Source organism: Aegilops tauschii, chromosome 1, assembly GCF_002575655.3.
Source record: "Aegilops tauschii subsp. strangulata cultivar AL8/78 chromosome 1, Aet v6.0, whole genome shotgun sequence".
Classification (NCBI taxonomy): domain Eukaryota; kingdom Viridiplantae; phylum Streptophyta; class Magnoliopsida; order Poales; family Poaceae; genus Aegilops; species Aegilops tauschii.
This window is the reverse complement of record NC_053035.3, coordinates 49,691,191-49,710,713: the sequence shown is the minus strand read 5'-3', so window position 1 is coordinate 49,710,713 and position 19,523 is coordinate 49,691,191. Positions and strand designations below refer to the sequence as shown.

General features: G+C 42.0%; 1 protein-coding gene across 2 annotated transcripts; it reads right to left on the bottom strand.

Moving 5' to 3' along the window:
• Positions 1-413: 413 nt before the first annotated feature.
• LOC109760192 (uncharacterized) lies at positions 414-8,343 on the bottom strand. 2 transcript variants are annotated; one of them, XM_020319028.4, is made up of 9 exons: positions 8,152-8,343; positions 7,721-8,036; positions 6,581-6,756; positions 5,739-5,803; positions 5,555-5,656; positions 5,293-5,448; positions 4,711-4,809; positions 987-1,107; positions 414-900 (listed from the first exon to the last, which is right to left on the bottom strand). In XM_020319028.4, the coding sequence occupies exons 2-9, from the start codon at positions 7,921-7,923 to the stop codon at positions 791-793; spliced, it is 1,032 nt and encodes a 343-aa protein (XP_020174617.1). In that variant the 5' UTR covers positions 7,924-8,036; positions 8,152-8,343; the 3' UTR covers positions 414-790. The 2 variants fall into 2 exon arrangements, with proteins under 2 accessions (XP_020174617.1, XP_020174618.1); XM_020319029.4 differs by having other exon boundaries at positions 414-897.
• Positions 8,344-19,523: the final 11,180 nt, after the last annotated feature.

Below are 19,523 nucleotides of genomic sequence, written 5' to 3'. Positions count from 1 at the left end.
GTTTTCATAAAAATGGCTTATGCACGGGTACGGAGGGAGTAGTTTATAGGAATGCATGTTGCAGGAGATGCAAGATACGCGGTCACGTGGATTCCTCAAGGCGTTCCCGTCTGGAGTGCACAATGTCAGTGTGTGTATGGTCTCTGACTGACGAGGACGTGACCAAACTATTGCAGAACCGGCGAGAACCCCATAAACTGGAATGACCTTTTACTCTGATTGATCACTTGAAACACGAAGACTATGGTGAAAGTGCTTGTGACATTGTGGGCGATCTGGCATGCGTGATTTGGTGAGTTGATGACTGCTCAGTGGCAAAGAACTTGAATTGTTGCAGGAGAGGATGTTATTATGGTCACATTGTCCTTTGTATCCCATATAACATTCTAGGTAAATAAAGATTAAGACTCTGCTTTCCCTGATAAAAATTGAGCAACTCTTTCTTTTAAAACAGGGTAACTCTGTTTTGGTATAGAAGTAGAACAAACTAGATGGAGCAATCACTCAGCCCTAAAATTGCACGTACAGGGCTTTCGCCCAATATGCTTCTCTGAAGCCCTTCTCCAACAGCTTCAAATCACGAGATATGTGTCCGAAAAGAACTGCTGTGAGCAAACAAACTCTGAAGATACATATGGTAATGTAGTGACGCCATTGAATGGCAGCTCAGACAAACAATGTTTCCACCAAGAGGAGAGAGGCAACGCACAGGAACGATGATGTTTCAGTGGGCAGAGGCCAAAACCTACCGGTACTGGACCAAATGTGTTTCACAACAATGTTTCAGTAATCAGGCAATAAGTTTTACAGCTTCTGTTCCAGAGACGAGTGTATCTTCGACAAACGGTACAGTCTTCCATACTTTCAGTCCTACTGGTGCTGGGCTGTCTTCAGGACCTGCTACGCGGCATATACAACAACAATGAAGTAACTGGAAGAACAAGGTAAGCAAACTGTTATTACCCAAGCTGGCAATATATACAGACCTTGACTTCTGGAGCTGTCCTCTATACAAACTGACATGTAGTGAGAACTATTTAGCTCCGCGAGTGTAAACAGCCAGTTCTCAGACAGATGGTCATAACCAGGCCTGGAAGCATTCGATGTCTGACAGATCCAACAAGAGTCAAGGCAGATCGATTAAAATTGATTTATTCCTAAGTTGCAACACAGTAATAAGGCACCATTATCTTAGAGTTACTAACTAGAGGCTCCTTTCGAGGACTCACGTTAATCCTAGAGAATTTGTCCCAGAGGAATAACAACTATCCTGTCTACCTTCAAGCTATCTATGTAGCCGTTTGATTAAGTAAACCTCACCCTCTCCCACATGGACTCCTTTTGTTTCTCTTCCTCTCCTTACCTGCTGACTCCCTAACTTCACCGTCGCCTCCCACGCACGGGTCTACGAGCAGCCAGCACAGTAGTTCACCCTCCTCGAGACTGTTTGAGATCATTCTCCAGCAATCCTTTCCGAACTCAAAAGGAAGTAACCATCAATCCCCAAATTCACTGCTGTATTCTCCGACCTATTGAGTTCATAACAAGGACCCACGACAAATATGCTTTATCCCTAATGTCGGATCAAGAAATCTATGGAGTGTGAACTCTGCTGTTTGTGAGGCTTGAGATCAGAAAAGCTTGGTTTTCTTATGTGTATTTTGCAGCAGAGAGGAGATTGTTGACGACGTATGGGTGTGTCAGAACTCAAAGTACGGATGTGCTTAACTAATTCAAATGTTGTGTTCTTGACCTTTGTTTTTAGATGAAATACCAAGTCATAATTGTGACTTTCACTTAGTTTTCCTGTGCCCATTGAGCACATGGTGTTGACATGCAACACCATTCCTGTAGTCAGTACTTCAGCAGATAAAGGTGTAAAATTGTATTGGTCGGGCTCAGAATATATAGGCCTAGATACTCTCATAAGTGCATGTATTCTGAAACAGCTGCTAAAATCGGTTGTGGGTATACTGTACTGTACCTCTTCTCTTCACGTCTGTCCTCTAATTTGCTTTAGTTTCTTTTAGGTTTACCTGTGATTGTCTTCATGTTTACCAGTCAAGCGGGAAGCATGTTTATATCAATGGTACATATGTGAAGTAAAAAATGTTGAAAATTTGGGACTGAATTATGACTGTTAGTATATATAATTTCCATGTTTTCATCAACAGCACATCATTCATGCAGATAATATTTTTTTTAACTGGTATTCAGTCTTCAGTAACAATGACATGAAAAATTTGTAAATAAATGCTTACGTGCTGGATAAATGAGCCCTCTACTACACACTAGGGGACCCAAATGATGGTGTTTCTATGCTTGCAGGCTGAGGTTTCCAAGGAGTCTCCTAGAAAGAGCAATGAATTCGACACACTTCGTCTCATTGTCAGAAGTCAAGCTTTTGTTTGTGGGAGGGTTTCTTGTCAGTCATCACAGATTGAACTTTATTATACTTAAAAGTTTTTCACTTCAACGAGAATATCCCTGCATGATTACCCTCTATTATTTATCTTATCGTCTCCCTAATTGTCCGTTAGACCAAACTTCCTGCTGAATTTGGTTCAACATTTGTTCTTTTAGAAAGAAGGCTCAAGAAGAGCACGCCATCAATGGGCCAGGGATTACACAAGACCAACATGAAACAACGGCAGAACGGTACAAGGAGCTGAAAGAGCAGCTTACAACGCAATACACACAGCAAGCACGAGATAGAAAATTAAAGCACAGCTTGCAACTGTTGCTGCCCACCACACTTAAGAACCTAAAATAACTAAGCAGAAGAGGCAGCAGTGGATCAACCAGCAGCCACGGGAAGAGAGGGCCCCTACCCTCTCGTCCTGGCTCGAAAGACACTGCACCGTCAGCAAGAAGAGGCGCTCACCCGAGAATTAGGTAAGGAGTCGGCTTCGCGACCACACAGAGACTTCACAACAAATGGCTTGCATGAAGCACACCACGCCGACTGCAGCCCCGCCATCCTCGGAAACACAAGCAAGGAGGGAAAGCTACTAGGAGCAATCAAAGACGAAAGAACAGCACCGGGCCAAGCCTAGGCAACAAACACATTGAAAACATGGTCAGCCTTCACAAAGAGGGACCGGGCACTCGGATCACATACTTGACACTACCACATCCCCTTCCGCCTAGGGATGAGGGTGTCGACCCATATGAACATACCAGGCTACCAGCGCACACCGGAACGGAGAGCGCCAACAAAGGGAAGGCGCCGGACCTGCAGAAAATAGGATAGCTCGCTGCCGCTAGAGACTCGAAGCCGCCGGACACCTCCACACCACAGCACCACTCATCCAAGTCCAGCATTTCCAGGACGGCATCTCCAAGGAGAACACGGCACACACGTCGATCCAGAGCAGATTTAGAGCTTTCGCTCAGGAAAGTGGCCAGGGGTGGGAGAAAGAGTCCTCGGCCGCGCCTCCAGGGAGGAAAGTGGCACCCTTGGGCGTCCCTGCCATGGCCCGACCAGCCAGCCAAGGGTTTCCCCTGGACCCAAACCTGCAACACCTACACCTCGCCAAAGAGGGTACCGGCAACCGAGGCCGCCGAGCACCAGGGTTGACGAGGAGGGGGCCGTACCTTCAGCTCTGGGGCCTGAAGCCGAAGAAGGACTTGTGTCTCGACCACCGCCCGCCAACTCCTCGCCGCCCAAAGCGACCAAGGGATCCAACCACCAGCATCTGCGGGTGCCGCCTACCACCAAGACACCACCGTCTCGCCATCCGGGGCCGCTGCCCAACATCTGCAGCCCTTTGCTCAAGAAACGGAGCAACACGAGCCTCGCCGCCACCTTCACTGGCATCCACGCAAGCTTTCTCAGCGTCCTCCTCTGGTGGCGGCGAGGGAGATGGAAGAAGGGCGCGACAGCGCTGGGAACCCTAGTCACCCCTGAGTCGCCCTCGGGAGGACGATGCGAGGGCCCGACACATTCTACACTCTCACCCAAAAAAAAATTTAATGCCAAGGGATGATTGCTGGCACTATAGTAAGTTGCGATATTCGAACGAAGAGTGGAAACGCCATGGAAACCTCCATTAGCAAATAATTAGTGCGGCTGTTGGTGCTCCAACGAATCATGCAACTAATGCAATGTATTGCTTTTATAAATTATATATTATGGTGTAACAATGTAAGGATTAGTAGAATAATGTGTATCTGGGTTCCAATAGGCTTAGAATTGTGTTTCAATTTTTTGTTACATTGTCATCTGCATGTGAAATACACATCCAGGAGATCATGTACATTGTCTGCCTAAATAAAGTTGACTTAAACGACTATTTCTGACGGGTTCAATTTTTCATCATATTCCTGTTGCACTCTGAAGTTTCCATTGCACAAAGGGTGTACCCAGTGTTGAAAGCTCCCACACAAGGAGCCCGTAATGTTCATTAGAGAAATATATTGTTCGACCTTTTTTTTATTTATGTGTCATATAAAATATCTAGCCCGAACAGCTGCATGGGTTGATAACTAGTGATGCATAATAACCATATACTTTTCCTTGTGAAATTTGCTTAACATGCCATCTGACAGTTGGCCAAAAGGAATGTTAGGTGTCCAGGAGACCCACATGTCAGAAGGTGTCACAGAATATCATCTGGATTTTTTTTAAGATACATAATTCCAGAGCTCCCTTACACATATAGCGTACGTTAAAGACAGCAACAAAGGGGAAAGGTTGAAGCTGCATACCTTAGAAATCCTAATTCCCTTGCTTGTTTCCAGCATTATCGAAAATGTACTGAATGGAGCACCTGAGAAACCCATTCCAAGAGCTTTTACATATGCTTCCTAAAAATTTATACATCAATTCTATGTAAGCAATTTATTTTAAAACATCGTATCAGTAATCAGTATTATAAATATTAAATTTACATAGGGCAACATTTGCTGCAAACCCACTTTGGCGCTAACTCTTCTCATACCGATTCCTTTTTCCACAAAAGCACTATTCATAAGGTGCCCATCTATGTGTCCTTCGATTTGATTAATTAAATATAACCATATGTAAGGAAGGATTAAGCTAGTTAGCATTAAAAGTGAGTTCACTCTAGACACATTCGAGACCTGCATTTTTATATCAAAGAACAATGAAGTCAGCTACAGTATGCTTTAGGTGGTCATATTAGACTACGTTATGGGCCAAGGATAGATTCCGCCCTAATACTGGAAAATACCATCGCTGCTCAATGTTCTACAGAATGTACACCAGCACAACGTAGTGAATGCACATGAAATGGCTATAATTAGAGGACCAAAGAGAGTCTCACTAACTTTAAGAGTCCATAGTTTCAGGAATTCCTTCCGCTGAGCATCTGAATCAGAAATCTCAGCTAGACTATCAACTTCAGAAGGGGTGAAGTAACGGCGAGCAAGAGATAAAATATTCTTGGTTGTATTCCGCTTCTTCTCTTCAACATCAATGCCAATCTGAGACAGTACATAAAATAGAAATGTCAACTGAATAACTTCCAAAGCAACAGAAAAATGGTCATTTCTTTCTCACTTTCGATAATCACAGGGGCAAGGAACATACATGAGCATTAATGGCAATGCCACAGGCAATCAAAGAAGTTGTGTGTGAAATATTGAAATGCAAAGGTTGCTCCGCAGTGCTATCATCCAATGGCCATAATACCTGATTAAACATGGAAAGCAACCAAAGGCAAGTTAGCTACAAGGTTTTAAATTACAGAAAAAATAACTGCTGAAGCCGTTACCTCAGGTTTGCCAAACTTGTTCTTCTTAAACTCAAATGACCTCGGATCAATTTTACAACCTGTATCTAATCTAGTTCAAACAAATTAGAAATAAGCATATCAGTAATTCTGTTAATGACTGTGTCAAAAAATGTCTTATATTTTGACGCAGAGGGAGTAGTTGATAAGAACTAACAAGAAGAGTATGGTATAATTATTGACAAGATAACATGCTTATAAACTTAACATTGAGCAGCATGTCAAAATTCCATGTTTCAGGTCAAATGGAAGATATGTTAATTCTCCATTTTTAGGACTATTTACGAAAAATGTGCATCAGAAAGTGATATTATACCTAGGAGAGAAAAACATCTAGCGTTGCAAGAAGCCCAATTTACATGACATCGATGATTTTGAATCATATACTTTCCGTATATGTAAGACAAGATGAATGCGCAAATGGAAGCCCACCTATCTACAGGCAAAGTTCAAAGGATTATCTCCGAAGCTCTCCAGAAATATTAAGTTGTTTTCTTACAAAGATAAAGTTTTCCTGATGATTACAAAGATTACAAGGTATATAAACTAAGAAAAATAGTTTATATATACAGCACAACCCATGGAAATGATTATCTTTGCTGTCAATCCTAACCAACATATATATGCTTGTGAATCTAAAATCTGCAACAAATTTCCGGATTAAATAACTCATAATAACAAGAATAACATACAACAAGATCTCTTGAATGATACTACCTTTGTAACTAAATATAAGACGTTTTTGCAGTTCAAACGGTAAGTTAGTAACAGGCATGAAAATTAAGTGTGAATGACAGTGCAATAGACAGTTGGTGGTTACATACATCTTGAGAGGGTGGTGCGCAACAATGCACGGGACAAAACAACATCTTTCCGCAACATTGTTGCTTTCATAGAGTCAGCATACTCTCTTTCAGAAGGAGACAGGAGTTCTTCATACATATTCAGCTGGGACTGATTATTCAGCTCATCGGGGCAAAGATACCAAACATGCACCTCTCTACAATACAACAGAAATAAACGCATAAACCAAATGTCTTCAAAATATTTCAATGCACTAAATAGCGCTATTATAAGAAAAAAGAAACCAACCATTTGCAAATGTGAAAAGAGTGATACTCATCAAGTACAGGCTTTACCTAACCTAGGGGAACAATTACTGAACCAAAAGCTAATCATTCTATCCATATGTCAATATCAGGGAGTATCTAGGAATAGAGATTTTAAGGAGAGTTATAATAAAACCCGACGATCCCTGATAAGCATGAGCACAATCTCCTTCAGTGAATGCCCACCACCAGCCCCTATGAAAACTCTAACCGAGCTAACAATCTCCGCTCTCTCAGAACAAAAAGCAAACGGCCGTCTCATCCTAATAGTTGGTGATTTCTGATGTGCTCAGTTCTCATGCACTATGTTATTTTCATGCACATAAGTGTTACCTATTTCACATTTTTACTGAACAAACAAGATCGGCAATAGCAAGTAGAAGCCAGTAATCTTGGCAATCTCCGGCATTATCTAATATGAAGTACTTTCCATATTAAGGAGAGACAGACACGAGACGTGGAGCATAGTATCACGTCCCCGTCGCCTGTGGCCGCCACCGTGAGGTTACCCGACACGGGTTGATCCAGGATAGAAGGGGTAGCGAGTGTCGTAGGGCCCGCCTGCCAGCTGTGGTGCCCAGATCTAGTTTAATGCCGTGTAATCGAACAGATCGGTATGCTGAATGAAAACGCTCCCCAGTTCACACCTCCTGCTCTTCAATCTCATCCCCTTGCTGCTCTCCTCACATCCCCGATTCCCCTCACCGCCGACGAAACCTCTAACCAACTGGTTGAAAACGTCATACGCTGGCAGCATAACCTCTACTGCCTGCCGCCAGAGGCAGATCTACCATGTGTCCACGCAGGTTCCAAGGAATCACAGCTTGCAAGGCACATAAGAATGGAAGGGGGTACCTTGGGGACTGGAGAGGCGGCGGGAGCGGGAGGGAGGCGAACAGGCGCCCGCCCGAGACCCCCGGCGTCCTCCGCGGGATGGGCATGCCATGGCATCGGATGAGGCGGTGGTGCACAAGGCCTCCCGAAACCCGCAGCGTCCTCGGCGGCAACGGCAGGAGAGGCATCGCGCGGCAGCGGAGGAGGAGGTGGTGGTGGCGCATGCGAATGCGGCTTCGCGCTGCCCGCCAGGCTTGGCTTATAGCGCGGGCTGTTGGTGGCAACGAGGGGCGGCCGGCCGGCCGGCCTGCTTACTCTCGAATCCAACGAGCCGAAACTGCGGCGGAGCAACAAGAAATGGCGGTAATTTAGAGGGTCTCACATCCCGCCAACAACCTCTCGGGCCTCACAAATCGTGCAATGCGACGCTGGATTAGATGAGCCTTACTTACCGCAGCGCCGGGAGCTCGCCGGCAGTGCAGATCCTCGGCAGGGGCGCGTCCGGGAGAGGTTGCGGGCGCCGGCGGCGGGCGGGTAAGGGGGAGTCGAGGAGTGTAAAATCCGCCGCCGCCGCCACGGGCGGTTAGATCGAGAGGGGATAGACCGGAGAGGGTGGGCTCGGGGTAGGCGTCGCCCGCGCATCGCACCAGGAAGCCCAGGTTGGCCCAGTTAACCAAAGAAGACCGTTTTATTGCCGGAGCAGGGTGGTGGATCCTATTCAACGTGTAACGCGCCGCCTATCGCGCTCGCCCGCATGCTATGCCTTGCTTATAGGTTTAATAACATTTTTTAAATACATTGTCAACTTTTTTGCATACACATTTTAATATTTTCAAATGCTTGATTAAAAAATACAAGATTATTTTCTTAATACAAGGTCAATAATTTCTCTATACACATTTTAAATTCTCAAATACTTGATTAGCAATTTTCAAATACATGATCAAATTTTTTGATACACATTGTATTTTTATGTATACATGAAAAACAAGTTCTCTATACACATTTAAAATTTTTCAAATACTTGCTTAACATTTCTTTTCAAATGTTTTTATGTAAAGTGATGTTTTTAATATATGTATTTAGGATATTTGGAAGTAAAAAAATAAATAAGGAATAAAAAAATTGAATATCAGAAGAAGAAAAGGAAACAAGGTTGTGGCCTCCCACGGGCTAGGCCGACCCATCTGGCGACCGCCTTGATGCAAGGCTTCCCTATAACTCGCTAAAAGTGAGACATAGGGGCATCCATTCGCTCGTACCGAGAGTTCCTTTCGCCTCTCCTCTGGCATTTCTATAATAGGTCGTCCTTGTATTATAGCTGTCAAAAGCGGTTTTAGAAGGTTTCTATGGACCGATTTGGTCAGTTTTTAAAAGCTGCCATGTGTTTTTTGTGTGTTTTTTCTTATTAGTTTTCATCATAACTTAATTTGTTTTCTTGCACTTTTTTCTATGTGTTTTTCTTACCGGTTTTCTTCAGTCCTTGTTAACAAAGGACGTTTGTCAAATACAAGTTGAACATTTTATTTAAAGTACGCCAACGTTTGTTTTATATTGTATGCATATCTTTATAAAATATCATAAACCTATTTTAAAAATGGGTGAACATTTTTTTGTATGGTATGAAAGAAAATTTGAATTACATGAACATTTTTTTACATTGTATAAAAAATATGTCATACATTTATCTGAAATGTCGCAACACTCTTTAGATTTCAAGCTATTTTTTAATACTACCAAAATTATAACTCTGTGTTAACATTTTTTTTAAATTGTGTGTTATAAACTTTCAAATACATTCAGTTTTTGTAGTATACGTATTTCGAATAGTTTTCAAAATGTAGACAGAAATGAAAAAGGAAAAATGCAACCACGTTGTGTTGTGTAGCGAAAACCTAGGCCCGACCCATTTGTGTTCGCGTTGTAGGCGAAAGTCCCCATGCTCCTTGCAACGAGCAAGTTGTGCTCCCTATATCGCCCACAGATGGACAAGCGGCCTTCTCACCTCTGGCATGAGGCTAGCGGGCCGGCCCAATATTGTAGGTCCACTGAGCAGTTTTTGGCAGCTTTTATTATCGGTATTAGGAGCTTTCATGAGGCTTTTTCTTTCTTTTTATTAATGCATCTTCTTATAGGTTTTCTTCGACTTATTTCAATTTCTTCCATTCCTTCTATTTCTATTTCTTTGTAAATAAATTGTTGAGATTTTTTTACTACATGTTTTATATTTTTGGTGTACACGTGCAATATATTCTGATACACATTGAACATTTTTCCTTAAAATGATATACTTTTTCAAATACATGCAAAAAAATCAGATACATGTATTTCAACTATGTGGACATTTTTTACATTGTATACACATTTTTTTAATGTCACAAACATATTATTGATTTTTTTGCGGGTAAAGATATTATTGATTTGCATGAATATATTTTTAATGTCATGTTTCTTTTTAATAATGTGTTTACATTGTATAAAAAATTAGATCTATCATTTTTCAAATATATGAACGTTTAAGATATAAACAAAACTAATAAAAAGATGAAAGAAGAAAAAAAAACGAGACCAATGAACGAACCGTGTGATTGGTGCCTACTGAGCCGGCCCACTACAGGCTGCCGCGAGCACATACTCTGTATCGCAGCAAGCAGGCAAGACAGAAACTCTGCCCTTGTCTGTCGACCAAACGAGCAACCCTACCTGATAAATTGAGTCTGCTCAACTAAGACTTCATATGTGCTCCCCCATCCGGTTTGGGGAAGATTCTTGCTTTCTTTGCATTACTTTGGACCGGTTTTTTCTCACTAAGATTTCGGATTTTTATTTTCATTATATGTTTTCGCCTTTCCTTTTATGTTCATCTTTTTTTATAAAACATTATTAAAGCATTATAATTTTATAAAACATAATACTTTTAAAACATTATATTTCATAAAGTTTTCAGACATTTTATAAAAACATTATAATTTAAAAACTTTAGGACATGTTTCGAAAATTCATGAATATCTATTGAATTTATGAAAATTATTTTGAAATTTGGAAAAAATTCTTAAAAATTTGAACATTTTTTAGTTCGTGATCAATTTAAAATTTGTACCAAATTAAAAGTTTATAAACACTTTCTGAATATCGCCAACATTGTGCTAATATGCAAGCATTTTTTTGACTTCGGAAACAAATTTGTGAATATACATTGAATTTGCACATTTTTTGAAGTTGTGAATACTTTAAAATTTACAAACATTGTTTCAGATTTGTAACATTTTTTGAAAAAAATGAACCATTTTTTGAAACTTGCATCCTTTTTAAAAATAATAATAATAAATGACCAAACGTAGAAAACAATCATTGCAAATTGGATCTAAAAATGAACACAAAAATCACATCGCATGTTGCAAGAACGAGAGAGAGAGAGATATCATATATGGGCTGGCCCGCATGAGCATCATGAGGCTGCTGGGTGCACGTTTGTGCAATACACAGCACCCGTGAATGCTATAGTTCGCTTAAAGCGAGAATAGTCGATGTCCCACCTAAAGGCGGGCATATAGGGCGGCAATTTAGCTTAGGTCCACACTAGCAAACATGCCCGTGCAATGCAACGGAAGAAAAAAAATCATCCCTCATACACACACTTGATGCCATCAATAAGTGGTGTTGCGCAGAAATAAAGGTGCGGTGACTTTTTAGTGTACTCGTGTTTCCAATAATATTTATGGGCACAATTTCAAGCAATATGGGAATCAACATTAAGCCACTAGTTTACATAAATGGGGGAGGAAACATATATGATGGGCAACCTAAATGTAATTTTATAAATGATTAACATGCAAGATAATAGCATATTTGAAATCTACATATTTTTGTGATGGATTTTCATATATAAAATGTTAGATTTAGAGTTGAGGTTTCGAATATATGAATATTTTAAAAAGCATTCGAATTTTCCCGAAAAAAATAGAAAAGTTAAACAGAGTGTTACTGGGCCCAATGCAGCCCATCAGCTATGGATTCATAGAGAAAAGAGAGTAAAGGGAAAAAAGGGAGGTAGCTGGGATCGAACCAAGCTCTCCCATGTGAAAGAGAGCAATGCTAGGCACTGCCGCACTGGGGTGCCCAAGCGCTTGTGATTCTGTATGGGATTCCAACACGCGCCTGACCGAAACCCCCAGTGTCCTCGACGGGATAGGCAACCCCACAGCATCAGATGAGGCGGTGTTGCACAAGGTTTCCCGAGACCCCCAGCGTCCTCGGAGGCCACGGCAAGAGAGGCATCACGCGGTAGCGGAGGAGGAGTAGATGGTGGTGCATGCATATGCGGCTTCGCACTGCCCGCCGGGTTTTTTATTTAAGAAAAGGCAGAGCAGTTTCTACCTTATGCATTTCAAATCAGGTGCGAAACCTGAATGACCAAGGTCAATTACATGAAGGTAATGCATTGCACGAAAAGTGCAGCTAGCCACTACCAACACATGTTTAGCTAGAACAAAAAGTTCAATGCATCTGGTCATCAACGCCTAATACATATCCGTCGTATCTACTTTTCCTAACGCTTTTCCTCTTGTTTTGGACTCTAATTTGCATGATTTGAATGAAACTAACCCGGACTGACTATGTTTTCAGCAGAACTACCATGGTATTGTTTTTGTGCAGAAATAAAAGTTCTCAGATTGGAACGAAACTTTGCGAGGATTTTTTATATAATAAAGAGAATTTCTGGAGCCAAGAACCATTGGAGGGGGAACTTGGGTGGGCACAACCCACCAGGGCGCCCCCCTCTCCAGGCACGTCCAGGTGGGTTGTCCTCACCTGGTGGCCCCGCAGACCTCAATCCTGATACCACAAAATCACATATTTGGAGAGAAAAATCAGGGAGGAAGAATTATCGCGTTTCACGAGATGGAGCCGCCGCCACCTCCTGATCTTCATCGGGAGGCCAGGTCTGGAGTCCGTTTGGGGCTCCGGAGAGGGGGATCTTTGATCTTCGTCATCACCAACCCTTCTCCATCGCCAATTCCATGATGCTCCCCACTGGAAGTGAGTAATTCCTTCGTAGGCTCGCTGGTCGATGAGGAGTTGGATGAGATTCATCATGTATCGAGTTAGTTTTATTAGGGCTTGATCACTAGTATCCATTATGTTCTGAGATTGATGTTGCTATGACTTTGCCATGTTTAATGCTTGTCACTTTGGGGCGGGGTGCCATGATTTTAGATCTGAACCGTTTGTGTTATCACCATTATATATATGTTCTAGATCCGGTCTTGCAAGTTATAGTCACCTACTATGTGTTATGATCCGGCAACCCCGGAGTGACAGAAGTCGGGACACTTCTCGGTGATGACCATAGTTTGAGGAGTTCATGCATTCATTGTGTGTTAATGCTTTATTTCGGATCTCTATTAAAATGAGGTCTTAATATCCCTTAGTTTCCAATAGGACCCACGTGTCACGGGAGGGTAGGACAAAAGATGTCAGGCAAGTCCTTTCCCTAAGCACGTATGACTATTTACGGAATACATGCCTACATTATATTTATAAACTGGAGCTAGTGCCGTATCGCCCTAGGTCATGACTGTTATATGATGAATATCATCCAACGAATTCACCGATCCAATGCCTACGAATTTCTCTTATATTGTTTCTGCTAAGTTACTGTTGGGTAACGTAGTAATTTCAAAAAAAATCCTACGCACACGCAAGATCATGGTGATGCATAGCAACGAGAGGGGAGAGTGTTGTCCACGTACCCTCGTAGACCGAAAGCGGAAGCGTTAGCACAACGCGGTTGATGTAGTCGTACGTCTTCACGATCCGACCGATCAAGTACCGAACGCACGACACCTCCGAGTTCAGCACACGTTCAGCCCGATGACGTCCCTCGAACTCCGATCCAGCCGAGTGTTGAGGGAGAGTTTCGTCAGCACGACGGCGTGGTGACGATGATGATGTTCTACCGATGCAGGGCTTCGCCTAAGCACCACTACAGTATTATCGAGGTGGACTATGGTGGAGGGGGGCACCGCACACGGCTAAAAGATCAAGCGATCAATTGTTGTGTCTCTAGGGTGCCCCCTGCCCTCGTATATAAAGGAGCAAGGGGGGAGGTGCGGCCGGCCAGGAGGGGCGCGCCAGGTGGAGTCCTACTCCCAGCGGGAGTAGGACCCCCTCCCTTTTCCTAGTTGGATTAGGAGTGGAGGGGGAAAGAGGAGGGAGAGAGGAAGGAAAGGGGGGCGCCGCCCCCTCTCCATGTCCTATTCGGACTAGGGGGGAGGGGCGCGCGGCCCTGCCCTGGCCGCCTCTCCTCTTCTCCACAAAGGCCCACTATGGCCCATTAAGCCCCCAGGGGGTTCCGGTAACCCCTCGGTACTCCGGTAAAATCCCGATTTCACCCGGAACAATTCCGATATCCAAATATAGGCTTCCAATATATCAATATTCATGTCTTGACCATTTCGAGACTCCTCGTCATGTCCGTGATCACATCCGGGACTCCGAACAACCTTCGGTACATCAAAACATATAAACTCATAATATAACTGTCATCGAAACGTTAAGCGTGCGGACCCTACGGGTTCGAGAACTATGTAGACATGACCGAGACACGTCTCCGGTCAATAACCAATAGCGGAACCTGGATGCTCATATTGGCTCCCACATATTCTATGAAGATCTTTATCGGTCAGACCGCATAACAACATACGTTGTTCCCTTTGTCATCGGTATGTTGCCCGAGATTTGATCGTCGGTATCTCAATACCTAGTTCAATCTCATTACCGGCAAGTCTCTTTACTCGTTCCGTAATACATCATCCCACAACTAACTCATTAGTTGCAATGCTTGCAAGGCTTAAGTGATGTGCATTACCGAGAGGGCCCAGAGATACCTCTCCGATAATCGGAGTGACAAATCCTAATCTCGAAATACGCCAACCCAACAAGTACCTTCAGAGACACCTGTAGAGCACCTTTATAATCACCCAGTTACGTTGTGATGTTTGGTAGCACACAAAGTGTTCCTCCGGTAAACGGGAGTTGCATAATCTCATAGTCATAGGAACATGTATAAGTCATGAAGAAAGCAATAGCGACATACTAAACGATCGAGTGCTAAGCTAACGGAATGGGTCAAGTCAATCACATCATTCTCCTAATGATGTGATCCCGTTAATCAAATGACAACTCATGTCTATGGCTAGGAAACATAACCATCTTTGATCAACGAGCTAGTCAAGTAGAGGCATACTAGTGACACTCTGTTTGTCTATGTATTCACACAAGTATTATGTTTCCGGTTAATACAATTCTATCATGAATAATAAACATTTATCATGATATAAGGAAATAAATAATAACTTTATTATTGCCTCTAGGGCATATTTCCTTCAGTCTCCCACTTGCACTAGAGTCAATAATCTAGTTCACATCACCATGTGATTTAATACCAATAGTTCACATCACCATGTGATTAACACCCATAGTTCACATCGTCATGTGACCAACACCCAAAGGGTTTACTAGAGTCAATAATCTAGTTCACATCGCTATGTGATCAACACCCAAAGAGTACTAAGGTGTGATCATGTTTTTGCTTGTGAGAGAAGTTTAGTCAACGGGTCTGCCATATTCAGATCCGTATGTATTTTGCAAATTTCTATGTCAACAATGCTCTGCATGGAGCTACTTTAGCTAATTGCTCCCACTTTCAATATGTATCCAGATTGAGACTTAGAGTCATCTGGATCAGTGTCAAAACTTGCATCGACGTAACCCTTTACGACGAACCTTTTGTCACCTCCATAATCGAGAAACATATCCTCATTCCACTAAGTTGACCGTTGTTCAGTGATCTACTGCTAGATCACTATTGTACTCCCTTGTCAAACTCAGTGTAGGGTATACAATAGATCTGGTACACAGCATGGCATACTTTATAGAACCTATGGCTGAGGCATAGGGAATGGCTTTCATTCTCTTTCTATATTCTGCCGTGGTCGGGCTTTGAGTCTTACTCAATTTCACACCTTGTAACACAGGCAAGAACTATTTCTTTGACTGTTCCATTCTGAACTACTTCAAAATCTTGTCAAGGTATGTACTCATTGAAAAAACTTATCAAGCGTCTTGATCTATCTCTATAGATCTTGATGCTCAATATGTAAGCAGCTTCACCGAGGTCTTTCTTTGAAAAACTCCTTTCAAAACACTCCTTTATGCTTTGTAGAATAATTCTACATTATTTCCAATTAACAATATATCATTCACATATACTTATCAGAAATGTTGTAGTGCTCCCACTCACTTTCTTGTAAATACAGGCTTCACCACAAGTTTGTATAAAACTATGTGCTTTGATCAATTTATCAAAGCGTATATTCCAACTCCGAGATGCTTGCACCAGTCCATAGATGTATCGCTGGAGCTTGCATATTTTGTTAGCTCCCTTTGGATCGACAAAACCTTCTGGTTGCATCATATACAACTCTTCATTACTAAATCCATTAAGGAATGCAGTTTTGTTTATCCATTTGCCAGATTTCATAAAATGCGGCAATTGCTAACATGATTCGGATAGACTTAAGCATAGATACGAGTGAGAAACTCTCATCGTAGTCAACACCTTGAACTTGTCGAAAACCTTTTGTGACAATTCTAGCTTTGTAGATAGTAACACTACTATCAGCGTCTGTCTTCCTCTTGAAGATCCATTTAATCTCAATGGCTCGCCGATGATCGGGCAAGTCAATCAAAGTCCATACTTTGTTCTCATACATGGATCCCATCTCAGATTTCATGGCCTCAAGCCATTTTACGGAATCTGGGCTCATCATCGCTTCCTCATAGTTCGTAGGTTCGTCATGGTCAAGTAATATGACCTCCAGAACAGGATTACCGTACCACTCTGGTGCGGATCTCACTCTGGTTTACCTACGAGGTTCGGTAGTAACTTGATCTAAAGTTACATGATCATCATCATTAGCTTCCTCACTAATTGGTGTAGTAGTCACAGGAACAGATTTCTGTGATGAACTACTTTCCAATAAGGGAGCAGGTACAGTTAGCTCATCAAGTTCTACTTTCCTCCCACTCACTTCTTTCGAGAGAAACTCCTTCTCTAGAAAGGATCCATTCTTAGCAATGAATATCTTGCCTTCGGATCTGTGATAGAAGGTGTACCCAACTGTCTCCTTTGGGTATCCTATGAAGACACATTTCTCCGATTTGGGTTTGAGCTTATCAGGATGAAACTTTTTCTTATAAGCATCGCAACCCCAAACTTTAAGAAACGACAACTTTGGTTTCTTGTTAAACCACAGTTCATACGGTGTCGTCTCAACGGATTTAGATGGTGCCCTTTTTAACGTGAATGCAGCTGTCTCTAATGCATAACCCCAAAACTATAGTGGTAAACCGGTAAGAAACATCATAGATTGCACTATATCCAATAAAGTACGGTTATGACGTTCGGACACACCATTATGCTGTGGTGTTCCAGGTGGCACGAATTTGTGAAACTATTTCACATTGTTTTAATTGAATACCAAACTTGTAACTCAAATATTTGTCTCCGCGATCAGATTGTAGAAACTTTATTTTCTTGTCACGATGATTTTCCACTTCACTCTGAAATTCTTTGAACTTTTCAAATGTTTCAGACTTGTGTTTCATCAAGTAGATATACCCATATCTGCTCAAATCATCTGTGAAGGTCAGAAAATAACGATACTTGCCGCGAGCCTTAACACTCATCGGACCGCATACATCAGTATGTATTATTTCCAATAAGTCAGTTGCTCACTCCATTGTTCCGGAGAACGGAGTCTTAGTCATCTTACACATGAGGCATGGTTTGCAAGCATCAAGTGATTCATAATCAAGTGATTCCAAAAGTCCATCTACATGGAGTTTCTTCATGCGCTTTACAACAATATGACCTAAATGGCAGTGCCACAAATAAGTTGCACTATCATTATTAACTTTGCATATTTTGGCTTTAATATTATGAAAATGTGTATCACCACGATCGAGATCCAACAAACCATTGGGTGTATGACCATAGAAGGTTTTATTCATGTAAACAGAACACAATTATTCTCTAACTTACATGAATAACCGTTTTGCAATAAACATGATCCAATCATATTCATGCTCAACGCAAACACTAAATAACATTATTTTAGGTTCAACACTAATCCCGAAAGTATAGGGAGTGCGCGATGATGATCATATCAATCTTGGAACCACTTCCAATACACATCGTCGCTTCACTCTTAACTAGCTTCTGTTCATTCTGCAACTCCCGTTTCGAGTTACTACTCTTAGCAACTGAACTAGTATCAAATACCGAGGGGTTGCTATAAACACTAGTAAAGTACACATCAATAACATGTATATCGAATATAGCTTTGTTCACTTTGCCATCCTTCTTATCCACCAAATACTTGGGGCAGTTCTGCTTCCAGTGACCACTCCCTTTGCAGTAGAAGCACTCAGTTTCAGGCTTAGGTCTAGACTTGGGTTTTTTCACTTGAGCAGCAACTTGCTTGCCGTTCTTGAAGTTCCCCTTTCTTCCCTTTGTCCCTTTACTTGAAACTAGTGGTCTTGTTAACCATCAACACTTGATGCTCTTTCTTGATTTCTACCTTCATCGATTTCAGCATCACGAAGAGCTCGGGAATTACTTTCATCATCCCTTGCATATTATAGTTCATCACGAAGTTCTAGTAACTTGGTGATAGTGACTAGAGAATTCTGTCAATTACTATCTTATTTGGAAGATTAACTCCCACTTGATTCAAGCAATTGTAGTACCCAGACAATCTGAGCACATGCTCACTGGTTGAGCTATTCTCCTCCATCTTGTAGGCAAAGTACTGTCAGAGGTCTCATACCTGTCGACACGGGCATGAGTATGAAATACAAATTTCAACTCTTGGAACATCTTATATGCTCCGTGGCGTTCAAAAAACAATTTTTGAAGTCCCGGTTCTAAGCCGTAAAGCATGGTGCACTTAACTATCAAGTAGTCATCATACCGAGCTTTTGTCAAAATGTTCATAACGTCTGGATCTGCTCCTGCAATAGGTCTGTCACCTAGCGGTGCATCAAGGACATATTTCTTCTGCGCAGCAATGAGGATAAACCTCAGATCACGGATCCAATCCGCATCATTGCTACTAACATCTTTCAACTTAGTTTTCTCTAGGAACATATATAAAAAAATAAACGGGGAGCAACATCACGAGCTATTGATCTACAACATAGATATGCTAATACTACCAGGACTAAGTTCATGATAAATTAAAGTTCAATTAATCATATTACTTAAAGAACTCCCACTTAGATAGACATCCATCTAATCCTCTAAGTGATCACGTGATCCATATCAACTAAACCATGTCCGATCATCACGTGAGATGGAGTAGTTTCAATGGTGAACATCACTATGTTGATCATATCTATTATATGATTCACGCTCGACCTTTCGGTCTCAGTGTTCCGAGGCCATATCTGTTATATGCTAGGCTCGTCAAGTTTAACCTGAGTATTCCGCGTGTGCAACTGTTTTGCACCCGTTGTATTTGAACGTAGAGCCTATCACACCCGATCATCACGTGGTGTCTCAGCACGAAGAACTTTCGCAACGGTGCATACTCAGGGAGAACACTTATACCTTGATAATTTAGTGAGAGATCATCTTATAATGCTACCGTCAATCAAAGCAAGATAAGATGCATAAAAGATAAACATCACATGCAATCAATATAAGTGATGATATGATATGGCCATCATCATCTTGTGCTTGTGATCTCCATCTCCG

Coding starts and splice junctions, on each gene's coding strand:
- LOC109760192 (XM_020319028.4), bottom strand. CDS start 7,923: ATGCGCCACCACCACCTCCTCCTCCGCTGCCGCGCGATGCCTCTCCTG. Junction 6,757..7,720: donor CCGCCTCTCCAGTCCCCAAG/GTACCCCCTTCC, acceptor GTTGTATTGTAG/AGAGGTGCATGTTTGGTATC. Junction 901..986: donor GGACAGCTCCAGAAGTCAAG/GTCTGTATATAT, acceptor TATGCCGCGTAG/CAGGTCCTGAAGACAGCCCA.